The sequence below is a fragment of the Poromitra crassiceps genome, assembly GCF_964638095.1.
Source record: "Poromitra crassiceps genome assembly, chromosome: 2".
Classification (NCBI taxonomy): Eukaryota; Metazoa; Chordata; class Actinopteri; order Beryciformes; family Melamphaidae; genus Poromitra; species Poromitra crassiceps.
The window spans coordinates 82296563-82320012 of NC_139624.1; the positions used below are offsets into that span (position 1 = coordinate 82296563).

Sequence of the window (23450 nt, forward strand, 5' to 3'; positions counted from 1 at the left end):
AACCTCCACATGTGTCTGTCCAACACCTGTCCTTAGTTATGTTACACGTTTAGCTGTTAATTGTAAAGCGTCTTTGAGTATTAAGAAAAGCGCTATATAAGACCGATTATTATTATTATTATATCAAAATCAGTCACATTGACCCCGAAACACATTTTGAGTTTTATACACTGTTGTAAGCTTTCTGGTGATATAAAAAATTATCTTTGTACTCCAAAGATTGAGTGAGATGCATCCCTTTATGTCTTGACTGTTTCCAAACTATGTTTTTGAGAAGAACGGCCTCAAAGATTGACAAAGTAAGCTAGTTCTGCTTGTCACTCTACATTTATGAGCTTCAAAACTATATTTAACATTCACATTTCACAATAATCTTTACAGAGAATGAAGGCCAAGGTTTTATTTTGCTAAAATCTGGTGAAACGCCAAAACAGCCAAAATCTATATTTTTTCATAAAGGTTTCTACACAAACGGGCCAGTGCTACATGTGACTGTTTTGGTCAGAGGAGGTCACATATATTATGGCATATAAGATTTAACTCGGGCCAAAACTAAATTATATTTTTTAGTTTTTGTCTGAGTGAGATGTTATATGGTCTCTTCTGATTCTAAATATAGCTGGATCGCTTGGTTTGACAAAGAAAAAATATTTGTAATAGTATTTTACGCAATGTAGATGGAAAATGAATGGCAGATGAAATCCCTTGGTTTGCATGCTGAACGCAGAAGTGGACTTTGGCATTCTATAATACTGCTCAGTATTATAGACCTAACCCCTTCCAAGAGCAGCTAAGTATTGCCTGATAGTACTTATCACATGCAATTACACAGAATGTATCTACTGACTTAGTAGGCCTATTAGAGCTTACTATGTTGGTACCTTGTGCACCGAGCTTTGTGGAAGAGGAACACTGCTGTTTGAAATGACCGTTCCTCTCACAGTTCTTCTATATGCTGGAAGAAATTTATGGAATGATACTGTATGTGTTAGACAGAATGTATCTATTGGTATTTATTTCAATGCTGTAATCTTTATCTCATGGATATGCCATTTTTGTGTCAAAAATTTGATTATATTTCATTATTTGAATATAAATTACATTCATTTCTATATACAGTACACTAGCAATAGGTTTAGCCAAACTGACTGGAGCCTATAAACTGTAAATGTTGTGCTCTCATACTGATCACTGAAGTAAATATTTGTGCTGAATAATCAATGCATGTGTCAACTTTGTGTTTAAAGTATGTGACGACCCGCCCACTCCCCTGGTTCTGTGACTTGCAGGAGCCTGGTGGCTGGGGTCATCATTAGGGCTGATTCAGTGCACCTGGGCCCAGTGTACTCATTAGGGGTTGAGAAGACCTTCAGACCATTCAATCGCTCTCCTCTCCTCACCGATACACCTTTTGTTCTGTTCTTTTGTTTAATCCTATCCTATAATAAGAATGTGTCTGCGTGTGAGTGTATGAGTGAGTGAGCAGAATTGTGTTTGTCCACAGCTATGCCATTTTACGTGCGATAGCACTGAATCATCACTGATTCAGCAAGTGTGAAGAGCACCCCTGCGGGTGACCTAACGGCGCAGCGGATTTTTTAATTAGGTAATCAGGGCCGACTAAATTGGCAAAAATTATAGTGGTCAAAATGACTCAAGACAGGTTCAGAACCACGGAGAGCTCCAGAGTGGAACGGCACACAGGTAAGCTGAGTCAGCGACTGAAGTAGACTATGAAACCCCTCTGGGAGAGGCCTGACTAAATGGCCAGTCACACAGGGACAGCTATTTTGCTAGTAATAAGAATGCAAAGTGTCTGAGTGAGTGTGAGCAGATATTGTGTTTGCATCCGTGACATCACTGCAGGAAGTTCCATGAAATGGAATAGTGCCCCCTGCTGGTTAGAAAAACTTGTCTTTTATTTATTTATTTCCCCCCAAATCCCATTGCTAAATAGCCCTTCCCCATATTAATGCAATGTGGTCTCCAACCTGCACCATGCTCTTTAAACAGTTTGGTAATAATATAGCTACTTCTAATCGAGAATGTGATCAAAAGTTGCAAATGTCTCGGGCGTCTGTCAGCCCATTTGTTCTTTTGCTTGTGAAAGAACGGATTGGAAGGAGAGGTGAGGTGGAAAAAGGAGAAACCTCACTGATATCGACGGTTTTCACGGAATGGTCAGTCCTGCACTTGAATGTTTTTTTCTCTTTCATGTCCATAGCAAACACTGCAACAGGAAGTGAGCGGGGGTTCAATTTAGAATGTTTTTGTTGTCAAGTTAAAACCGTCTATATGCAGTGAGAGGCTCAAGGGCCTTTCCCAAAGGCATGTCTTGTGAAAATGCGCCCAGGTGCACTCAATCAGCCTTAACGACGACTCCACCCACCAGGCTCCTGCAAGTCACAGAACCAGGAGTCATCACAAGTACAAGTCGAGAGAATGATTTTTAAGTACAAGTAATGCTCAAATGTTTACTCAAACACCATCTCAAAATGTGCATTTCAGCTGTAATAAGCAGTGAAGTGCAATTTTATTGCAAATTGAAAATAGCCTGTTTCTAAAACTATTCATAAGTGATTGATAATTTAGGGCTTAATCCAGTAAACATTTCCACAAAGTTCTATTGCACTCAGGCGAAATTAGATCTGAAAATGTAACTTTAAGAGGAAGTGAGAAGATTTTCATGTTTAAATTTTCAAGGGGATTTATCTGAAAAACGCAAACATTTGAATGTGAATCCAGCCCTACATTGACATCACATTTGTTAGTTAATTTCTAAACATTCAAAATTTTACTGAAAAAAGTGACCATCTACAATCGCAAAAACGCGGCATGGATCAGTTTTGGTATTCTTTATTAAAATACTGCTGTACACACAAATATTGCAAAATTTGAGACAATGAACACAAGAGGGGCATAAAACATACCAAGATGGTGATTGTAGGTGTGTCGTGTGTGGGGGAGAGAATGTCATCACTAATATTATTGGAGTGTGTTATGAAGTGGAAGATAGTGATATGAACACTGACATTGTGTAGGCCAGGTAGGGTGTGTGTGTTTGTGTCTGACACTGTATGTGTTTGAGGGTATTCTAAAGCACCACATTCACCAAATATGTTTCATCTGTTCATTTCACTAAAACAGAGGAAGTAGTACATGATCTAACACAGCCAGTTCCCTGCAGGTGGGTTGCCCTCAAGTACAGACCATTGATTCCCACAACACTTGTATCAAGTGCAGGTAAAAACCAACTGCAGCCAAAGCACTGTCCTCGATTATACCTTTCAGCTCGCCTCGTCTTTCATATGTATATGAGGATATGGTCCATCTCCTGTCCTACAGCGTTACGCTCTGCACACGTTACTTTCTCCAATGGCTACCGGGAGCAAGACAAGGGTCGACAAAGAGGGGAATCAATAAAAGTGGTTTGGCACAGCTTGGATTTGTTTTTTTTCTATCAAGGCGAAGCAGGTTTGCACCGAACGCATTCGATTTACAAACTGGACAGTTCTGATTGGAAGAATGCTGATGTAAAAAAAAAAAAAAAAAGCCCTGACTACCAATTCAAATATGGAACTGTGCTTAAGGGCAACACATAATTCCCTCAGAGCATGATCTCTCCACAGTACCTTCAACTTCCCAAAACCTCCATCTGAAGACGTCCCGCCCACTCCATCGTAGCTCATCTATCTGACTGGAAAGGGGGCGGCCAATGACAGCCAAACACATTCAATCATTGGGCCCCTCCAGCTGTTCGTCATCCTGAGAGAAATCCAAGCCGTCCGAGTGAGTGCATCAGCCACCACCCCCTTTGCCCCGAACCTCCGACTCACTGCCCGGGCGACCCCCGGGTCAGAGGCTTGGGCAGGAAGGGGGCTTGTTGTTGATGTCACTGCTTTGTCTCCAGCACGTTTTGTGTCTCACGATCGTAAAAGTCAAATAAAACTAAATCATTGGCGCCCTGTTCCCATTCCCGCCCACTATCCCCCCCCCCCCCCCAACCCCTGCTGGAATTGGTCCACAGATTAAAGAGTTGTATTGAGGCAAAAATAATAATTGCACTCCCATATCCCGTCATGCATCCCTGCACGGCAGTTGAGCAAAAAAAAAAAGAAATGAAATGAAATGCCAGCTAGAAAAATTGTCACAAAAAGGATCACTTGTTCTCAAATGTAGAGGGGCCCAAACACCTTGAGGGGAAGGGAAGTTCGGGAGAATGAAGGAAGGAAGAAGGTGGGGACCAAAATAAGGACATTCCACAAAGAGGCACCACCTCGAGAGAAGCCCCACCCGTGGGCGACACCCAAGTGCTGGACAGCTGATCTGACATCACCCGTCCCTAGCGGTTCACGTCACCATAGTGTCCATTAACCAAAGGTGGTTGCTGCATGACTCTGCATTATGTAACAAACACTTTGTAGACAGCATCGGGAGAAGACACCCCTTCCTCAGTGCCAACAGAAACCACACAGTTTCCTTTCCCGACCCCATATCTGCTAGCCCACCCTCCCGCATTATGAGCCCAATGTTCCGCAACCCTGGACCCTCCTGAACCAAGATGTCACTAATCCATTGACCCAGCCCATTTTTACCCTTCCCTCCCAACCCGAGTGGTTTGTCCTTTCTGAGGGGGAACCAACAACCGAGGCGAAGGTGGGCTGGCCCATTTCACAAATGGGGTCCACCCCAACCCCCTATGAAAGCCTGGAGTGGTGTGTCCCGTCTCCTAGTGCGTCAGTATGAAGGGGTGTGGTCTCCAGCTGGAAGAGAGATACAGTCAATAGAAAAGCTGGGATTTGTTTTTAATTATTATTCTTAGTCTGCTCTTGTATTTTACGTCCGCGTGTGTGTGACTTTAGCGCTCTCTGTACACCCTGTAGGCCACTCACACAAATTCATAAAAATAACAAAAAATAACAAAAAAATTAAAATCTTAGTGCATCCTCTTCAGAAAAATAAACCCCAACTGTAGAAATAAACAATAAAAGCAGGAAAAAAGTTCAAAACCACATGGTTTGTTTCTCATGTTTTGTTCCCCAAATCTAAAAAAATGTCACGATACTCGTTCGTCACAGCTTCCATAGTTGTCTTTTTTGCAGCTGTGGGGTTTAGGAAAACTAAAAAAATACACTTTAGAAAAAGCCTTCCTGGTGGACATGGTCAGTGTATGTGACTGAGGTTCAGCAAGCCCTGCCCCTCTGCCCTTGCCACGCTGATGTCATCTCGTTGAGCCTGGTCCTCCGCTGTAGTGCAATAGTGTGCTCCAGGTCTGGACAGTCCCACCCCGGGCCCAAAGAGGGCGCTACAGAGGTCCAGTGGCAGCACCCTGCAGCTCCTGGAAGGTACTGTCGAAGCAGCGCTTCAGGTCCGAGTACGTCACTACCAGGACGCTCTTCTCGTCCCGAGATACCAGGCTGACCTTCTCAGGCACGCCCGCGTCCAGCTGTGAGCGCGCACACACACACACACACAAACAGGCGGACACAGTAAGACAGTGATCATGAGATTGGTAATTATATATACTGTATATATATATATATATATATATATATAGACATCTTCTGACATGATCAGAATTAATTTGCTAAATTAGACAATTCATCAATCTGAAAAATGAATATGGAGGGTTGTGCCTCTTGAAAAATCAATGAGACAAAGCGCTGACTGACTTTGTTGAGGCAGGAGACGATGTGGCTGAGGTCGATCCAGGGGGTCCCAGCTTCTGTCACCTGGTGGAACAGGTGATCCCGGAATAGCTTCAACAGGTAGCGGTCGCCCGTCTCCGACCACGTTGGGTCCTTCTGAAACCTGAAAGCAACACAAAGTTACTTAGCATTCTCAGAGTTACATATCACATGCAGCAGTGCGTCTTTCTTTGTCTTTAGTGTTACTTACTCTGGCCTCTCGTTGATGGTGCCCAGTTTGGTCAACAGGCGGAAGAGACGGCCATTTTGCACTTCCTGCAAACACGCAATGATTCCATTCATCAGTTGCATCCATTTAGCATTTTGACTTCTTAAGGAAAGTAGTTAAGTGAATGAATTCAGTTAGGGTAAGTTAAGAGTTAAGTGTCTTTCAATAGACTGGAAATGACATGGAGCTGAAGTCAGAACACAGCTGAAACTTGAAAAGTGGCACAAAGTGTAGCAATAATTGTGCTGCCGGAAGCAGTGGAAGTCATCTTATAGAGAACCAAAGTGAACATCACTTCCTGCCTCGCCATGCGTACCAGCGTCTAAAAAATATGAATGGTTGTGAATGGAGATACGTGACGAGTTTTGATCCCGTTTGAATTGTGCCACGGGGTACACATATTATGTTTGTCAATTTAAAAGATAACTTTGCAACTCAAGAAAGTCAGTTTGTGTTAAGATTGTATCACTATAAGTTATAAATCAGAAAAAAGACACACAACCAGTCGCGTAAGTGACGTTTCTCTCGCCAGGCCATGTTGTTGTTTGTGTGACGCACATTGTGAGAGACGAGAGATGTAGTCGATTGAGTGGTTTCATACAAAACTAAACGTTAGGTTTCAGTTTCAGGACAAACCGACTTTCTTGACATGCATAGTTTTCTTTTAAATTGACTACATTTACATGTGGACCTCATGGCACAATTCAAACGGGAATACGGGATCAAAAAGTATTGGCGTGGCAAGACAGGAAGTGACGTTCACTATGGTTCTCTATAGTATCGTGAATATAGACAGTTTTCACGGCATTGTGTTGCTAGGGAACAGTTTGAAACTTTGTTTATTTCCTGTTAGCTATTATATTAGCAAACACTGCAACAGGAAGTAAACTAGGGGCAATTTACAATGTTTATGTTGTCAATGTCAAGTTCAAACCATCTATAGGTTGAAACACACACACACCTAGCAATAAATACCCTGTCATACAAAATCCTACCCTTGCTATGCCCAGTTGTGCTCAATTGCAATTCATAAGAAAAGGGAAGGAGCTGTTATTGGAGTTCCTCCGCCTATTAGAGCATATTTCTGTCTTTATAAAAGTAATGCTAGTAGGTGCTTTTTATGTAAAACTAGAAATAACGCCTTGTATGTCTCCAACAACAAGTCAAGTTGAAGTTTACATCCATGTCTGTCCAGACTCATAAAATATATGTAGTGAAGACTTTGAAGGAATTAAAAAAAATTGGTTATCACTATATTGACATGTATGATTCCATTGAATACTTTGCAGTGAGAAACATGCCATCTCCACATAGACTATTTTTACAGGAGTACAGAGGACTGATAGATATCTTTGTCACATGGCGGAACGACAATCACCCTGTCACCCTGGCGGAACAAAAATCTCCCTGTCCTGTCATCCAGGGAGAGTAAGTGAAGAGGGTTGACTTATAGACGGGTTTCTTGTATACAAACATTAGTGGGTGCGCGCGCATCACAGGGACAGAAGATGACGAGAAACGCATCCAGCTGATTGCCCATTGGTTCAACACAGGTGCATCACAAACCCACAGTGAAGTGTAGAAACTTCAATTTTATATCTATTCCAAGCTGTCACTCTACATTTTACATAAATACCACTTGGAATGCCTACATTAACAATAAAATAAGTAATCTGAAGGGCTGGGTCATTTGAGCAGTGAGTGTGGGTGGCGCTCTTATGACATCACTGATGACATCATCAGTGGGACTCTTATGAAATCACTGATGATGTCACAACTGCTTTTATGACATCACATCTTATGACATCACTGATGATGTCACAATGCCTCTGACATCACTGATGATGTCACAATTCATGACATCACTGATAACATCATCACTGGGACTTTATGTGCGTGTGTCTGTCTGTCTGTGTGCGATGTCACAATGCCTCTGACATCACAATTTATGACATCACTGATGATTTCATCAGCGGGACAGACAGACAAACAAACAGAGCCCTAGCTCCCTTTTATATAGAGATTAGATGAGAGATCATAGAACATTTCACTCGGATGGTCTCTCATGATTCCAAATATAGCTGAATCCCTGTTTGACCAAGTAAAACCTTTTTTTATAAGCGTGACTTTGGCACTCTATGGCCCGGATGTGAGGTCACAGTGACCTTGACTTTTGAAAAACCTAAACAGTTCATCCTTGAGTCCAAGTGGACGTTTGTGCCAAATTTGAAGAAACTAGGGATCTCGCGCGCTACGCGCACTCGATTCCTACTGCAGCTCGCATTCACAGCTCGGCTGCTGTGTGGCCAATGAGACCAGCATCACTGATGATGTCAGATTTATGACATCACTGATGATGTCACAGTGGGATTTATGACATCACTGATGATGTCAGTGGGATTTCATCAGTGGGATTTATGAGGGATTTATGACTTCACTGATGAGGTCACAGTGGATTTATGACATCACTGATGATGTCACAGTGGGATTTATGACATCACAGTGGGACTGAGAAACAGAGAAACAAACAGAGCCCAAGCTCCCATTTATATACTACTGATGATGATGATGATGATGATGATTCTCTCAAGGTGTTCCTGAGAAATCGTGTTCACGATTATGGGACGGACTATCACGGACAGACAACCCAAAAATATAATGCCTCCAGGCACGGCTGCCGCGGGCGCAGAGGCATAAAAAAATAAGTAGTGCATCAAAAGTGACACCGGGCAGGCGAAGCGCACTGACAATATTCTCTGTACGCACACAGACGATAATTTAGGTCACACATAAAATGCAGATAGTTTTGGTAAACAGGAAACTAACGGCTCTAACTAACCACCAGCAAAGATGACCACAGACCACAGCAGGTTTGGACAGAAAAGCCGCCTCTCTCTCTAACCCGATTTCTACAGTCGTAAAAGTTACTTTGCTGCTCATCGCCCAGAATACTTCCCGTCATTGTAACTGCGTTCATGTAAACTGATCCTGAGACTTACTGCACATCAATTAAAGGGCACTACACCGAAAAAACAATGCAGTTTTATTTTGTGCATACGGTAATCTCACACATGTCCGAAAACTGTAAAACGTTTTGCAGACATTCATTTAGTTTGAGAGTTATTGAGTTGATTTGAGTTCAGTTGAGCATCAGAAGGCTTCTAATTAATAAAACACAATGATTCAGTGCTTTCTGATGACATCACTGGTGATCAACTAAGTCCAGTCAATTCTCTATAACTGTCAAACTAAATTAATGTCTGCCAAACTCTACAATTTTCAGATATGCGTAGTAGGATCATGTTTTTGAATGAATTATTTGGTTTATTTCAGTCATATGTACAAAACGTAACAATTTGTGTGAATATAGAGAGCCAAAGTGGAACATCTTTCCTGCTTCAGCACTGTACCAGAGATTTTCATCCGCCATTTATTTTCCCATAGACATTTCGTAAAATGCTTATAAAAATAGTTTTACTTGTTGAACCCAAATGGTTCAGATATATTTTGCAACAGGAGAGATTGCATAACATTTTACTCTGACCAAAAAATGCGGGTTTAAAGGAAATATTTTTTCGATGTTTTTTTAAGTTTTAGTCTGAGTGAAATGTTCTATGATCTCTCCAGATTCTAAATATAGCTGAACCGTTTGGTTTGACCAAGTAAAACTATTTTTATACGCATTTTACGAAATGTCTATGGGAAAATCTCTGGTACAGTGCTGAAGCAGGAAGTGACGTTCACTTTGCCTCTCCATACACAGGCAAAAGAACATCATTGTACTTGTTTACATCAAACCATTTCACACAATAAAATTCATACACAGACCGAAAAAGAAATAGGCTGAAGCCCAAGGCCTATTTTTGCTATCCTATAAAATCCATCAGATCAATTAACCCAGAATATCAGCAGTGCAAAATAAATCAGCCTTGTTTTTCGGTGAAGTGCCCCATAAGGACGCACAGTGAGATCACCAATTGCAACAACATCAGCACATGACAGTTTGCTTTATGTGGTTGGTACGTGCAAAGACGATGGGATTTCAAGCAAGACTGTTCAACTTCAACTCACTTCCTGTCATTTTGGCACGTGGGTTTTGCTCATGGTTTTCCACGGACATGCCCAATAAGAGATTTTCGGCAGGTCTGAGTCTATTGGAGTCAATGGGAAAAGTCAACGTGATCTCAGATTATGACAGATCCCTTAGCCCCTATATTCATTAAAGTAAATACTCGGCCCATTCTCCAAAGCCACATATCTTCTGAATATTCTGACACTAAAAAGGCATTTTTCAGACAGACAGATCAGGAGCAAATTAAACTTGTTTAAGACCTGTCTCTATCTCAGCAACACACTCGCGAGATTTGGCAACAGGAACTCATGTTAGCAGGGAGCGATTAGCTAAAGCTAAAGTTCGTTGATGTAGTAGCTAAATCTGTGGCTAGAAAAATTCTTTTTTTAATGGAATATCTTAGTTTCAACTGTATTGAGTTAACAACGGGCAGCTTTGTGTTTATATGTGTGGTTTGTGCGGAGTTTGGGAAACTCACAATCTCCCTTTCAAGTTAGCTTGCTAGGTCAGCACTAACCCCCCTTAAAGCCTGCGTGAAGAAGAAAACAAGTGGGGGGGGAGGGGGGGAGTAGCGAGACTTGGGGGCCCTTTACACGAGGACAGTTTCTGAAAGAAACGACACAATAGCGTTTCCTTCACACCTTTTCCTTCACACCTTCTCCCTGTTTACATGAGCGCTGTTGAATTTTTAAAACGGCGTAATGTACATGCCAGGTCGCTAGGTGGCAGTGTGATCACCTTATTCTTTGCCCATACAAGGACGCTTACTGCATGACGTAATTTCACTTTAAACGCGGAAGTAGAGTACACTTTCCGCAGTCATTTAGACTTGCCAAAAAGCTTTTTTCAAGCTAAAAAAAACCCCCAAACTGTTAAAGTTTTAATATTTGTCGGGTGAGAATGTAATATATACGTGACCAGTTTATCAGAATAACGCCTATTGGAAATCTTTAACGAGCAGCGAGGACCGGGAGGCTCCTCATTCAGCGCTGGCCAGCTGACTGTGATCTGTCACCCTACTGCTACTGGCAGTGAGAAAACACTGTCGACTGCTTTTGTAACTAACGTTAAATGCCGACCGGGTACAGCCATCGGCTCCTCGCAGCAGTAACGCTATGAACATGTAACTGAAGTTGGCCGCAGTGTAGCTTAATTCTGAGTGTTGCCAAACTTCATTCATACTGACGTTGTATTTGGTTGCCAACTCGCGCACGGCATCGCGTGTGTCGCCTGTGCAGGCACGTCAGAGTTTCTGAAATGTGCCGTTCCAAAGTGATTACATGGAGCGCTCAGCGGGGAGCGTCACCAACAATTCCACTCTGGAGGGTGGTTTTAAAATGTGTCGTTTCCTAAGCGCGAATTTGCCGTCGCCGTCTTAACGGGAGGCACTAACGATACAATAATTCCCCGTTTCCATAGGAAACCGTCCTCGTGTAAAGTGCCCCTTGGGGAGAGGACCATCATTTACATTTAAGAGACTTGCTGCTACCAGTTGTTAGAATTGGCAGAGCCTGCGGTGAACCATCTAAGGTAGTAATAGATGATCTATGGAAAAAAGAGGAAGCCGGGGGGTGAAGGAGAAGAAAAAGGCTGAGTGGATGGTTAGCGTTTCACACCTCTGTCTAATATGGGAGAAGGTGGCGAGAGAGATTACAGTATAGCGCACAACATCCTGTGTGTGCTCACTGATAACTATCTCTACCCGTAACCCATTTCTCCTTACTACCCAAAAAAATACCCAAGTGAATCACATGCGTTTATGCATAATTTCCCGTATGTGCGTTTCCTTGTGAGACATGAACACTTTTATGTGTGTCTGTGTGTGTGTGTGTGTGTGTGTGTGTTCTTATGCATACATGTAGTCTATTTGCATACCTTGGCCAGGTCTTCCTCAATGACATCGTTCCTCATCTGTGAGGCATCCAGTTGCGTGTAGAATCTGGCTCCGATCATAGGCATAATGTCATTGACGCTGCGCATGCGAGACTGCTCAGTCAGCAGATACCTGCATGGGCGGGCGCGCGTGCACACACACACACACACACACACACACACACACACACACACACACACACACACACATTAAAGTCAGAGTCTGTGTATAGGTGCAGTCTTGTTATTTGTGGGTTTCCACTTCCTCTGTAAATAAATGTGACAATATTTACACGGGCCCCTCGGCCCTGATGGGGCCCCATTAAAGGGGTGGTTAGGGTTAGGATAGAGCCCCTATCACAGTTTTCACATAATTCAGTTTTTCCTCTATTGATATACAAATGTTTAATGTAGACATTATTAAAATTGTATATTGTTTGTTAAAAATGGTATTTAATTAATTGAATTAATAAACTAGAACGACCGCAACGCCATTAGTTCATTCTACAGTCCAAATCGCCATTTGAGGCAAATTGGAAGAAATTCCGTCAAGGCGCTCCTGAGATGTTGCATTACAGAGCTTGAAAATTGGGTGTGTGAGGTCACAGTGACCTTGAACTTTGACCACCAAAATGTCCTTGAGTCCAAGTGGACGTTTGAGGCAAATTCGAAGAAATTCCATCAAGACATTCCTGAGATATTGCGTTAACAAGCTTGAAAATGGCATTCGAGAGGTCACAGTGACCTTGACCTTTGATAAACAAAATGGAATCAGTTCATCCTTGCGTCCAAGTCGATGTTTGAGCCAAATCAGAAGATATTCTATCAAGCCGTTCTTGAGATATTGCGTTAACGAACTTGGGAATGGCGTTCATGAGGTCATAGTGACCTTGAAGTTTGACCACCAAAATGTAATCCGTTCATCCTTGAGTCCAAGTCGATGTTTGAGACAAATTTGATGAAATTCCGTCAAGGCATTCCTGAGATATCGCGTTAACAAGCTTGAAAATGGCGTTCGAGAGGTCACAGTGACCTTGACCTTTGACCACCAAAATCTAATCAGTTCATCCTTGAGTCCAGGTCGATGTTTGAGGCAAATTTGATGAAATTCCGTCAAGGCATTCCTGAGATATCGCGTTAACAAGCTTGAAAATGGGGTTCGAGAGGTCACAGTGACCTTGACCACCAAAATCTAATCAGTTCATCCTTGAGTCAAAGTCAATGTTTGAGGCAAATTTGATTAAATTCCGCCAAGGCATTCCTGAGATATTGCGTTAACAAGCTTGAAAATGGCGTTCGAGAGGTCACAGTGACGTTGACCTTTGACCACCAAAATCTAATCAGTTCATCCTTGAGTCTAAGTGGATGTTCAAGGCAAATTTGATGAAATTGAGCCAGTGTTTCCCATACATAAAGGAATTTGTGGCGGGCCGCCACAAAAGGATTTGGACCGCCACAAAAAGATGTTGACCAAAAAAAAAAAAAAAAAATTACAGTGCACCTGTAATATCTTGCAACATGCAAGATATCCGCTGAATAAGTGTCCAATAAATGTTCATGTCATTCTGGCCAATACTTCTGTTATAGCATTTCAATCTGGAATCTGGAATATCTTTCAATAATCTATGATTTAGCTGCTAAATTGTCAAATACCGCCATCTGCTCGCTACCCAGGCACTTATGTATGTACTTAACCTAACTAACTTAACTACGGTAACTATCCGGTGTGCACAACACTGTCAGCCTAAACTCCGGCTGACACCCCAAAAACCTACAATCCGCTACAGAAAAATGTATATTGTTTGTTTATTAACTGGCCCCTCGCCTATCATTTCACGAAAGTGGGAAAGCAAGTTGAGTATCCCTGACCTATTCATAGCTTTCAAGGGGCGTTACGCGCGTGGTCAAAAAAAAAACTTGCCAGCCGTGTCGACTAGTTTCTCACGCTGTGTTTGTTCAGCCAAAGTGCCGGATAGCCTACCTGTTGTGCTATCGGTTGCACTAAACCGACGAGGAGACATGCCTGGCTTGTGTTTTTACAGAATCCCGTCGGAGAAAGAAAGGAGGAGGTTGTGGATTTGTGCGACATGGTTCAGTCGCTGGGGAGGGCAAAAAAAATTGCTTTTTTTCTACCATCAAAGTACACACGTCTTTGCTCTTTGCGGCCAACATTTCATCAAAGGTAAGCTCAAGTAACGTTAACGGGGTATTAATCATTATTGTACCGTTACTTGAGCTTACCTTTGATGAAATGTTGGCCGCAAAGAGCAAAGACGTGTGTACTTTGATGGTAGAAAAAAAAGCAATTTTTTTTGCCCTCCCCAGCGACTGAGTAACGTCGCACAAATCCACAACCTCCTCCTTTCTTTCTCCGACGGGATTCTGTAAAAACACAAGCCAGGCGTGTCTCCTCGTCGGTTAGTGCAACCGATAGCCCAACAGGTATCCGGCATTTTGGCTGAACAAACACAGCGTGAGAAACTAGTCGACTTGGCTGGCAGCCTACCTAAGTTTTTTTTTTGACCGCCAGGTGGGCGTTCCCGGCAGCACGTAACGCCCCTTGAAAGCTATGAATAGGGAGAAATTTAGTTTGTCAGTGTAAACCCACAGCACAGTAATGATGACATGTTCTTCATAGATCTAGCCTTTTAATTTTGCTCTTAAGCTTTCTCAAAGTACGGTACACCAAATTCATGCATTTTACTTTAAAATGTTTAAAAAAATCTCGCGGGGGGAAACACTGAATTCCGTCAAGGCGTTCCTCAGATATTGCGTTAAGGAACCTCAACGGACGGACGGACGGACGTACGTCCGGACAACCCGGATCCATAATGCCTCCGGCCTGGCTATCGCCGGCGGAGTCATAAAAAATAAACCAGGCAGGCAGTTTCTGACTTATTCCAGTCACGGTATCATGACTGGAGTTGGTCTCGACTGGCATACTCCACTCAATTGCCAACATCCATCCCATCATACAAGTTTGCAGCATTGGAACTGGAAAGTCTTCACTCTGCAGGTTTACTTTAGGCTTTTTAAGTCTTCACTCTGGAGGTTTACTTTAGGCTTTTTAAGTCTTCACTCTGGAGGTTTACTTTAGGCTTTTTAAGTCTTCACTCTGGAGGTTTACTTTAGGCTCGTTAAGTGTTCACTCTGCAGGTTGACTTTAGGATTGTTAAGTCTTCACTCTGCAGGTTGACTTTAGGCTCGTTAGTCTTCACTCTGCAGGTTGACTTTAGGCTCGTTAGTCTTCACTCTGCAGGTTGACTTTAGGCTTTTTAAGTCTTCACTCTGCAGGTTGACTTTAGGCTTGTTAAGTCTTCACTCTGCAGGTTGACTTTAGGCCCATTAGTCTTCACTCTGCAGGTTGGCTTTAGGCTCGTTAGTCTTCACTCTGCAGGTTGACTTTAGGCTTTTTAAGTCTTCACTCTGCAGGTTGACTTTAGGCTTGTTAAGTCTTCACTCTGCAGGTTGACTTTAGGCTTTTTAAGTCTTCACTCTGCAGGTTGACTTTAGGCTTGTTAAGTCTTCACTCTGCAGGTTGACTTTAGGCTTGTTAAGTCTTCACTCTGCAGGTTGACTTTAGGCCCATTAGTCTTCACTCTGCAGGTTGGCTTTAGGCCCATTAGTCTTCACTCTGCAGGATGACTTTAGGCTTGTTAAGTCTTCACTCTGCAGGTCTACTTTAGGCTCGCTAGTCTTCACTCTGCAGGTTGACTTTAGGCTTGTTAAGTCTTCACTCTGCAGGTCTACTTTAGGCTCGTTAAGTCTTCACTCTGCAGGTCTACTTTAGGCTCGTTAGTCTTCACTCTGCAAGTTGACTTTAGGCTTGTTAGTCTTCACTCTGCAGGTTGACTTTAGGCTCGTTAGTCTTCACTCTGCAGGTTTACTTTAGGCTTTTTAAGTCTTCACTCTGCAGGTTGACTTTAGGCTTGTTAAGTCTTCACTCTGCAGGTTGACTTTAGGCTCGTTAGTCTTCACTCTGGAGGTTTACTTTAGGCTTTTTAAGTCTTCACTCTGCAGGTTGACTTTAGGCTTTTTAAGTCTTCACTCTACAGGTTGACTTTAGGCTTTTTAAGTCTTCACTCTGCAGGTTGACTTTAGGCTTTTTAAGTCTTCACTCTGCAGGTTGACTTTAGGCTTGTTAAGTCTTCACTCTGCAGGTTGACTTTAGGCTCGTTAGTCTTCACTCTGGAGGTTTACTTTAGGCTTTTTAAGTCTTCACTCTGCAGGTTGACTTTAGGCTCGTTAGTCTTCACTCTGGAGGTTTACTTTAGGCTTTTTAAGTCTTCACTCTGGAGGTTTACTTTAGGCTTTTTAAGTCTTCACTCTGGAGGTTTACTTTAGGATTGTTAAGTCTTCACTCTGCAGGTTTACTTTAGGCTCGTTAAGTCTTCACTCTGCAGGTTGACTTTAGGCTCGTTAGTCTTCACTCTGCAGGTTGGCTTTAGGCTTTTTAAGTCTTCACTCTGCAGGTTGACTTTAGGCTCGTTAGTCTTCACTCTGCAGGTTGACTTTAGGCTCGTTAGTCTTCACTCTGCAGGTTGACTTTAGGCTTTTTAAGTCTTCACTCTGCAGGTTGACTTTAGGCTTGTTAAGTCTTCACTCTGCAGGTTGACTTTAGGCCCATTAGTCTTCACTCTGCAGGATGACTTTAGGCTTGTTAAGTCTTCACTCTGCAGGTCTACTTTAGGCTCGTTAGTCTTCACTCTGCAGGTTGACTTTAGGCTTGTTAAGTCTTCACTCTGCAGGTCTACTTTAGGCTCGTTAAGTCTTCACTCTGCAGGTCTACTTTAGGCTCGTTAGTCTTCACTCTGCAAGTTGACTTTAGGCTTGTTAGTCTTCACTCTGCAGGTTGACTTTAGGCTTGTTAAGTCTTCACTCTGCAGGATGACTTTAGGCTCATTAAGTCTTCACTCTGCAGGTCTACTTTAGGCTCGTTAAGTCTTCACTCTGCAGGTCTACTTTAGGCTCGTTAAGTCTTCACTCTGCAGGTCTACTTTAGGCTCGTTAGTCTTCACTCTGCAGGTTGACTTTAGGCTTGTTAAGTCTTCACTCTGCAGGTCTACTTTAGGCTCGTTAAGTCTTCACTCTGCAGGTCTACTTTAGGCTCGTTAGTCTTCACTCTGCAGGTTGACTTTAGGCTTGTTAAGTCTTCACTCTGCAGGTCTACTTTAGGCTCGTTAAGTCTTCACTCTGCAGGTCTACTTTAGGCTCGTTAGTCTTCACTCTGCAAGTTGACTTTAGGCTTGTTAGTCTTCACTCTGCAGGTTTACTTTAGGCTTGTTAGTCTTCACTCTGCAGGTTTACTTTAGGCTTGTTAGTCTTCACTCTGCAGGTTTACTTTAGGCTTGTTAGTCTTCACTCTGCAGGTCTACTTTAGGCTTGTTAGTCTTCACTCTGCAGGTTTACTTTAGGCTTGTTAGTCTTCACTCTGCAGGTTGACTTTAGGCTTGTTAAGTCTTCACTCTGCAGGTCTACTTTAGGCTCGTTAAGTCTTCACTCTGCAGGTCTACTTTAGGCTCGTTAGTCTTCACTCTGCAAGTTGACTTTAGGCTTGTTAGTCTTCACTCTGCAGGTTTACTTTAGGCTTGTTAGTCTTCACTCTGCAGGTTTACTTTAGGCTTGTTAGTCTTCACTCTGCAGGTTGACTTTAGGCTTGTTAGTCTTCACTCTGCAGGTTTACTTTAGACTCGTTAGTCTTCACTCTGCAGGTTGACTTTAAGCTTGTTAAGTCTTCACTCTGCAGGTTTACTTTAGGCTTGTTAGTCTTCACTCTGCAGGTTTACTTTAGGCTTGTTAGTCTTCACTCTGCAGGTTGACTTTAGGCTTGTTAGTCTTCACTCTGCAGGTTGACTTTAGGCTTGTTAGTCTTCACTCTGCAGGTTTACTTTAGACTCGTTAGTCTTCACTCTGCAGGTTGACTTTAAGCTTGTTAAGTCTTCACTCTGCAGGTTGACTTCAGGCTCGTTTGAGTTGACTGCTGCCTCGCCTGGAAAGCAGACGAGAGCAGCCGAGTGCAGTCAGGCGAGGCATCAACAAACCGAACACCCCCGACTACACACTCTCTGCTGCTTTTCTTCTTCTACAGTTTTGTTTAACAGCAGTTTGTAAACACATTAAAACATGCATTAGCGCCACCCACACTCACTGCTCAAATGACTCAGCCCTTCAGATTACGTATTTTTATTTTAATGTAAGCATTACAGGTGGAATTTATGTAAAATATGGAGTGACAGCTTGGAATAGATATAAAATGGAAGTTTCTACACTTCACTGTGGGTTTGTGATGCACATGTGTTGAACCAATGGGTGCTCAGCTCGATGCGTTTCTCGTCATCCTCTGAGCTGTGCAGTCGGGTGCAGTTCTTGGAGGGGAGCAGCTGCGCTGCCTCACTCCAAATCTGCGGCCCCCTCGCTCTCACGAGAGTCCCGCAGTCGAAGCAGGTCGGACAACTTTTCTAACCGTCATGCAGCGCCCAAGCAAGTCGCTGGTCGAATCTGCACAGAACTCCTCTCAAACGAGCCTTTAATTAGAGGAGCTGGGATTGTCAGCCAATCAGGATCCAGCAGTGCATCTGCTCTGCCAGTGAGAACTTCCGACTTCGTCTTCACATTACTTCAATACTCTTTTACTTAACCAGACTAGACTTACTCTTATCCTGAGCCATGTGATATATTTGAGAATACAAGAATAAAAACTGAATAATATGAGACATTTGGTGTGTGAGGCAGGGCGAGCACGCGTAACGTGCGAGCTGCGTCTGCCTCAAGGGCAAACCAACGAGGCATGCTGGGTAGAAAGGAGCGCACAAGGCAGCGAGGGACGCTAGAAAGGAATGCGCAACGAGCAAAAGATTTCTAGTATTTTTAAAATAACTTAACTGACCATGTAAAGTTAAGATAGTTATGTTTGATAAAGGTCATGACCGGAGGATTTACGCTGCCATGACAATAATTTGGGGTTGTTTGGACCTTAATCTGAATACGTATATATAAGTTTTTCTGAGTTGTAAGACTTGAAAGCAGCCTTCATGCTTCTCAGATGTCACCGTGGGATCATTTGTGACAACATGATCAGCATGGAAGCATGGGACGACATCTCATGACAGGAGGAAAATTAATGATGTTGCCTGTTGCCAACAAGCGGAGACAACCAATGCATTATATCAATACTACATGGGAATGGGAATATTACCAGAACATTTCTGTTAGCCGTGCATTAATGCAGTCACTGCATGATATGCTAAAAGGATATCAAGAGCCTTCACTCTTTGGATATCATACAAGACTAACAGTGTGTGAAGAAAGTAAAGCCAAACACTGCACTTACAGGATGAGGTTCTTGAGGTCTGAAGAATAGTTGATGGACACCAGCTCCATGGCCTTCTGCAGGTTCTCCCTCTGAATACCAGCCAGGGAGTTACACGCCAAGGCCAGCACCACCTTGCCCAGGGAGATGAGGTCTGCTTGCTGCATGCACAAATCAGATACACACGGAGGACAAAGAGCTCTGCTTAGCAAGACCATTACACACACACAATGTGTCAAGTAGATGTGACGTGACTCTCTCCACTATACAACTTTCCCCCACATGGATGCATCTGAAGTGGCCACATCATGGACACTATGGAATATACCTGGTACTGTGGCATTAGGGCAAGGTGGTTGGTCTGACTGTTGTCAAACGTTAAGACATCAAACACCCCGACACAGTTCACCCGTAACCTGCAAAGACATATAGCATTATCGTCAACATTGTGTGTGTGTGTGTGTTTGAGTGTGTGTGTACGTGTGTGTGACATTTCTTTTTACGAGCATAATGTGATGCTTCTCTTAAAAGAAAAAGGAAGCCCAGGCTGAAAATACTCTTCCGCTTTCACTGCGTTTACAGTTAACCGTGTCAACACCTTCTGACTGTAAAGCAAGTGAGATTCCTGTGGCTTCTGTGGTTGTTACGTTATAACTGGGCTTATACCTGACTTATATAAACAACATTTTCTCCTCTATTGAACCGCGATCAAATGTGTGACGTCTTCTAACCTGGTCTTGCCAGTGATGACGATCTTGCTGGGGTCCATGACACGGCAGGCCAGACCAGCGGTGTGGATGGTGCGCAGGGCCGAGCTGAGCTGTACGATGTAGGCCCAGATCAGAGACTCTGGGAGCAGGCCTGCGTGCTGCCGGGGCGGCGGAGGTTCATGTTGCCCTGCAACAGGTGCACATGATGCGTTATCGCACAAGACACACTTTCACATTTCATTGAAAAGAATCGGTTTAAGTGTGAAAATGTGTTATGAACTTCCTCGCCAAAATGATCACCGCGGCAAACCTGTCTCACATCTCTAGTTCCAACATCAGTAGAAAGGTCAACCATTGTCAAACACACCAATGAAAAGAAGTGAAAGTGCACACATCAGTATGAAAGGTCAAGTTTGTGTTTGACCATATTATGTGAAATAGGAGGAGATTCAGCTTGTTGGGCCCAGAAAACTTGACAACCAGTTACCCAGGCTAAAAGACTGGTGCTGGGGAAGGAAATTTTGTACATTTTAAAGTAAAATGCAGCAATCTGGTGCACTTTTAGAGCAAAATGATAACGTCAGAATGCTTACAGTACATGTTTAGTAGAAGAAGAATGCTTGTTCCAGGAAGAAAACATTAGGCCTATGTGTTCAGTGGAGGTCCCTGGTTGTGTTCTAAAATTTTGTCCATTCTCACACTCTAAAAACCCAAAAACAAAATGGTTATTTTCAGAAGAAGAAGAAGAAGAAGAAGAAGAGATTTGTGATGTTGATGCTGACGCAAGGTTAGCGTTATTAGTCGGGGCTTTGACCCAGCCAGAGCCAGACTTCATCTGCTTTTGACATCTTCACAGTGCGTCCTGCAGCCGGTGTGATTGTGTGCGAGCAGCCACCTGTCTGAGTCAGTACTCATTAAACGCACCGCACGTGCAGCAGCATGCATCACGTAGGTTCCGACTGGTAATTAGTAACATCGTTCCGATTGTAACAGCAATAAAATGTCACATAGTATCACAAGTATTAACACGTTGACTGCCACTGACGTATATATACGTTAAAAAAAATCCAGCGGTTCACTGCCATGGACGTATTAATACGTCAAAAAAAAATTTTTTTTTTTTGACGGTGGGATGTGCATCTAACCCTTTTACATCTCTTATATAAGTATTGGACGTGTACAACGTGTACAACCCATTCCACCGACCCACTAAGTGGCGACAAGGAAGGAGGAAGGCAAGCAAAAAGCAGTGTGACGAAGCCATTCTCATGAAAATGGATTGGCGAAAACGCTTTCGTTTTCGCGCTGATTGCTGGCAGTGCGGGATTGCAAATTTGCATAATAGATCACGGATGGAACACACTTTGAAACACGCAGCATAAATATGACCAGAATCGCAAAAGCTTCTCTCAACCAAAACTCCAAGAAGCGAGCGAGTCCTCCATCCAGACTTCCTCAAACAGCGGCCGCGCAGACAGGCACAGCAGCAGCAAAGCAATGAGACTGGTGACGCGAGGTTACAGCAGCAGCAACGAGCTTGTGACACGGCCGCTGCGGCCAAGAGGACACACACGGAGGGAGGAGTTGGAAGCAACTCTCCCTCTCGCTCTCTCTCTCTCTCTCTCTCTCGCTCTCTCTCTCCCTCCCTCCCTCCCTCTCTCTCTCTCTCTCTCTCCCTCTCCCCCTCTCACTAGGATTAAACCTAGTGCGTCTCCCTCCCGAGAGGGAGGGAGAGAGAGAGAGAGGGAGGGAGAGCGAGAGGGAGGGAGAGAGAGAGAGAGAGAGAGGGAGGGAGAGCGAGAGGGAGGGAGAGAGAGAGAGAGAGAGCGAGAGGGGGAGGGAGAGAGAGAGAGAGAGAGCCAAAAATGAATGGTTAAAGTGACTGTTCTATCGAATTTCACAAAAAGCCGTTTATCTCTGAATATTTTTTCTGACGCTGAAACCATGCTGTATTCAACTGCTAATGCTTACATAACTACTAACTCTACAAACTAACTCTTTTAGATAGAGAAAGCACACATTCTATTACCGTAAATTCCGGACTATAAGGCGCACCGGTCTATAAGCCGCACCTTCAAAGGTGACTATTTTTTTCTTCTATAAGCCGCACCGGTCTATAAGCCGCGGGTGTTTTGATGTTTAATTACCATATGTAAGGCTTCGTGCACAGAGGGGATTGTCGGGAAAGAGATGGCTGTTTGGGGAAGCTCCCATTTATTAACATTTCAACAAAACAAAAGTCAGGTCACTAATCCCCAGACAAAATCACACATTGTGAGATGCTTAAAAATCACCATCGGCGGGAGCTGCTGTGCAGCCAAGAACACAAGTGAAATTCGTTCTCTCGTGACCTGTGGTTCTCAACGTGATGGACGATTCACCTTTCTTGTTAACAGTCCTAGTGAGAGGCAGGTCGAACGTCAAAGGCACTTCATCCATATTTATGATCTGCTCCGGTCCGATGGAATATTCCTTGATCTTTCTTTGTGTGAATTCGCCGAAGTTTGTAATTTTCTCCTGGTAGTCGGGAGGGAGTTGCTGACACACAGTCGTCCGCGCCCTGACGGACAGTCCCTTTCGTCTCGGGTTTGTGCATGATCCTTTGCTGCTGCTGCTGTTGTTGTTCCTGTCTCGCTACTGTCTCAGACATGGCTTTCAGGCTCAATCGCCGCCATCGTCGTAACACAGCCAGTTCTCCATCTTTTGAAGCATGATGTTAGATTACAACGAGCTAGTTGTGTGGCTTAGCCTTCCAAAATGTTGCTGTTAGTTTTTTAGAATGTAATACATAGAATTGGGAATGTTACATTCAATTTCATTCAGACTGTCTTACAGGCTCAATCGCTGCCTTTTTCCCCCCGGAGCGAGGGAGGAGGGAGGGAGGGTGTTTTACCGTAGTGGCTGAGAGAGAGTAGTGGCACAGTGCTCCAATCAGGTCGCGAGGCACATTTTTTGCAACATCATCCAATCAGGGTCTCGCTCTCATAATGTCTGTCTTGCTCTCGTTCTGCCTCATACCAACATCCATAGATTTTGGAGGTTCCCGAGTGGCCGTTTGCTGAAAAAATCCATAGATAAGACGCACCGTTATATAAGCCGCAGGGGGCAAAAAAGGCCAAAAAACGGGAAAAAAGCCGCGGCTTATAGTCCGGAATTTACGGTAGTTCTTTTGAGATATTGTGTGTTCACAAAATCTTAGCAGAAAAGAATCCTCGGGTCTTGAAAGATGAGCCAGAATCCTCAAAAAACCCCTCTGGCAGAAGCTAACTACAGTAAAAAAAAAACGTCTGGCAGTGAATGTGTTAAAAGGCATTTACTGGGTGTATAGTTTGCCGTTTGCTGCTGTACATATTTATGTACATATTTACATACTAAAAAATGTACAGTCAAAAAGTACTCGGCTCGAAATTGTTTAATGAACGGCTAATTAGCTGTCAGCCGGTAGCCTGGACTCAACCCTCAGCTTTCGGAAACACATTAAGAAAGTGACCAATTCAGTTCAATTCAATCTGGCGAACTTCAGACAAATCAGAAATTTCCTGACTGACGATGCTGCCCTGATGTTCTTACA

The 23450-nt window shown here is 43.4% G+C and overlaps 1 protein-coding gene across 1 annotated transcript in view; it reads right to left on the bottom strand.

Moving 5' to 3' along the window:
* Positions 1-4027: 4027 nt before the first annotated feature.
* The window catches only part of pan3 (poly(A) specific ribonuclease subunit PAN3), a 35142-nt gene continuing 15719 nt past the window's right edge, over positions 4028-23450 (bottom strand). Inside the window, exons 12-18 of the mRNA XM_083632261.1 lie at positions 19901-20066; positions 19498-19585; positions 19191-19330; positions 11864-11993; positions 5899-5963; positions 5673-5811; positions 4028-5446 (exon numbers count right to left, since the gene is read on the bottom strand). Coding sequence (XP_083488387.1) covers positions 5306-5446; positions 5673-5811; positions 5899-5963; positions 11864-11993; positions 19191-19330; positions 19498-19585; positions 19901-20066 — 869 coding nt within the window. The 3' untranslated portion in view covers positions 4028-5305. The remainder of the gene's footprint in view (positions 5447-5672; positions 5812-5898; positions 5964-11863; positions 11994-19190; positions 19331-19497; positions 19586-19900; positions 20067-23450) is intronic.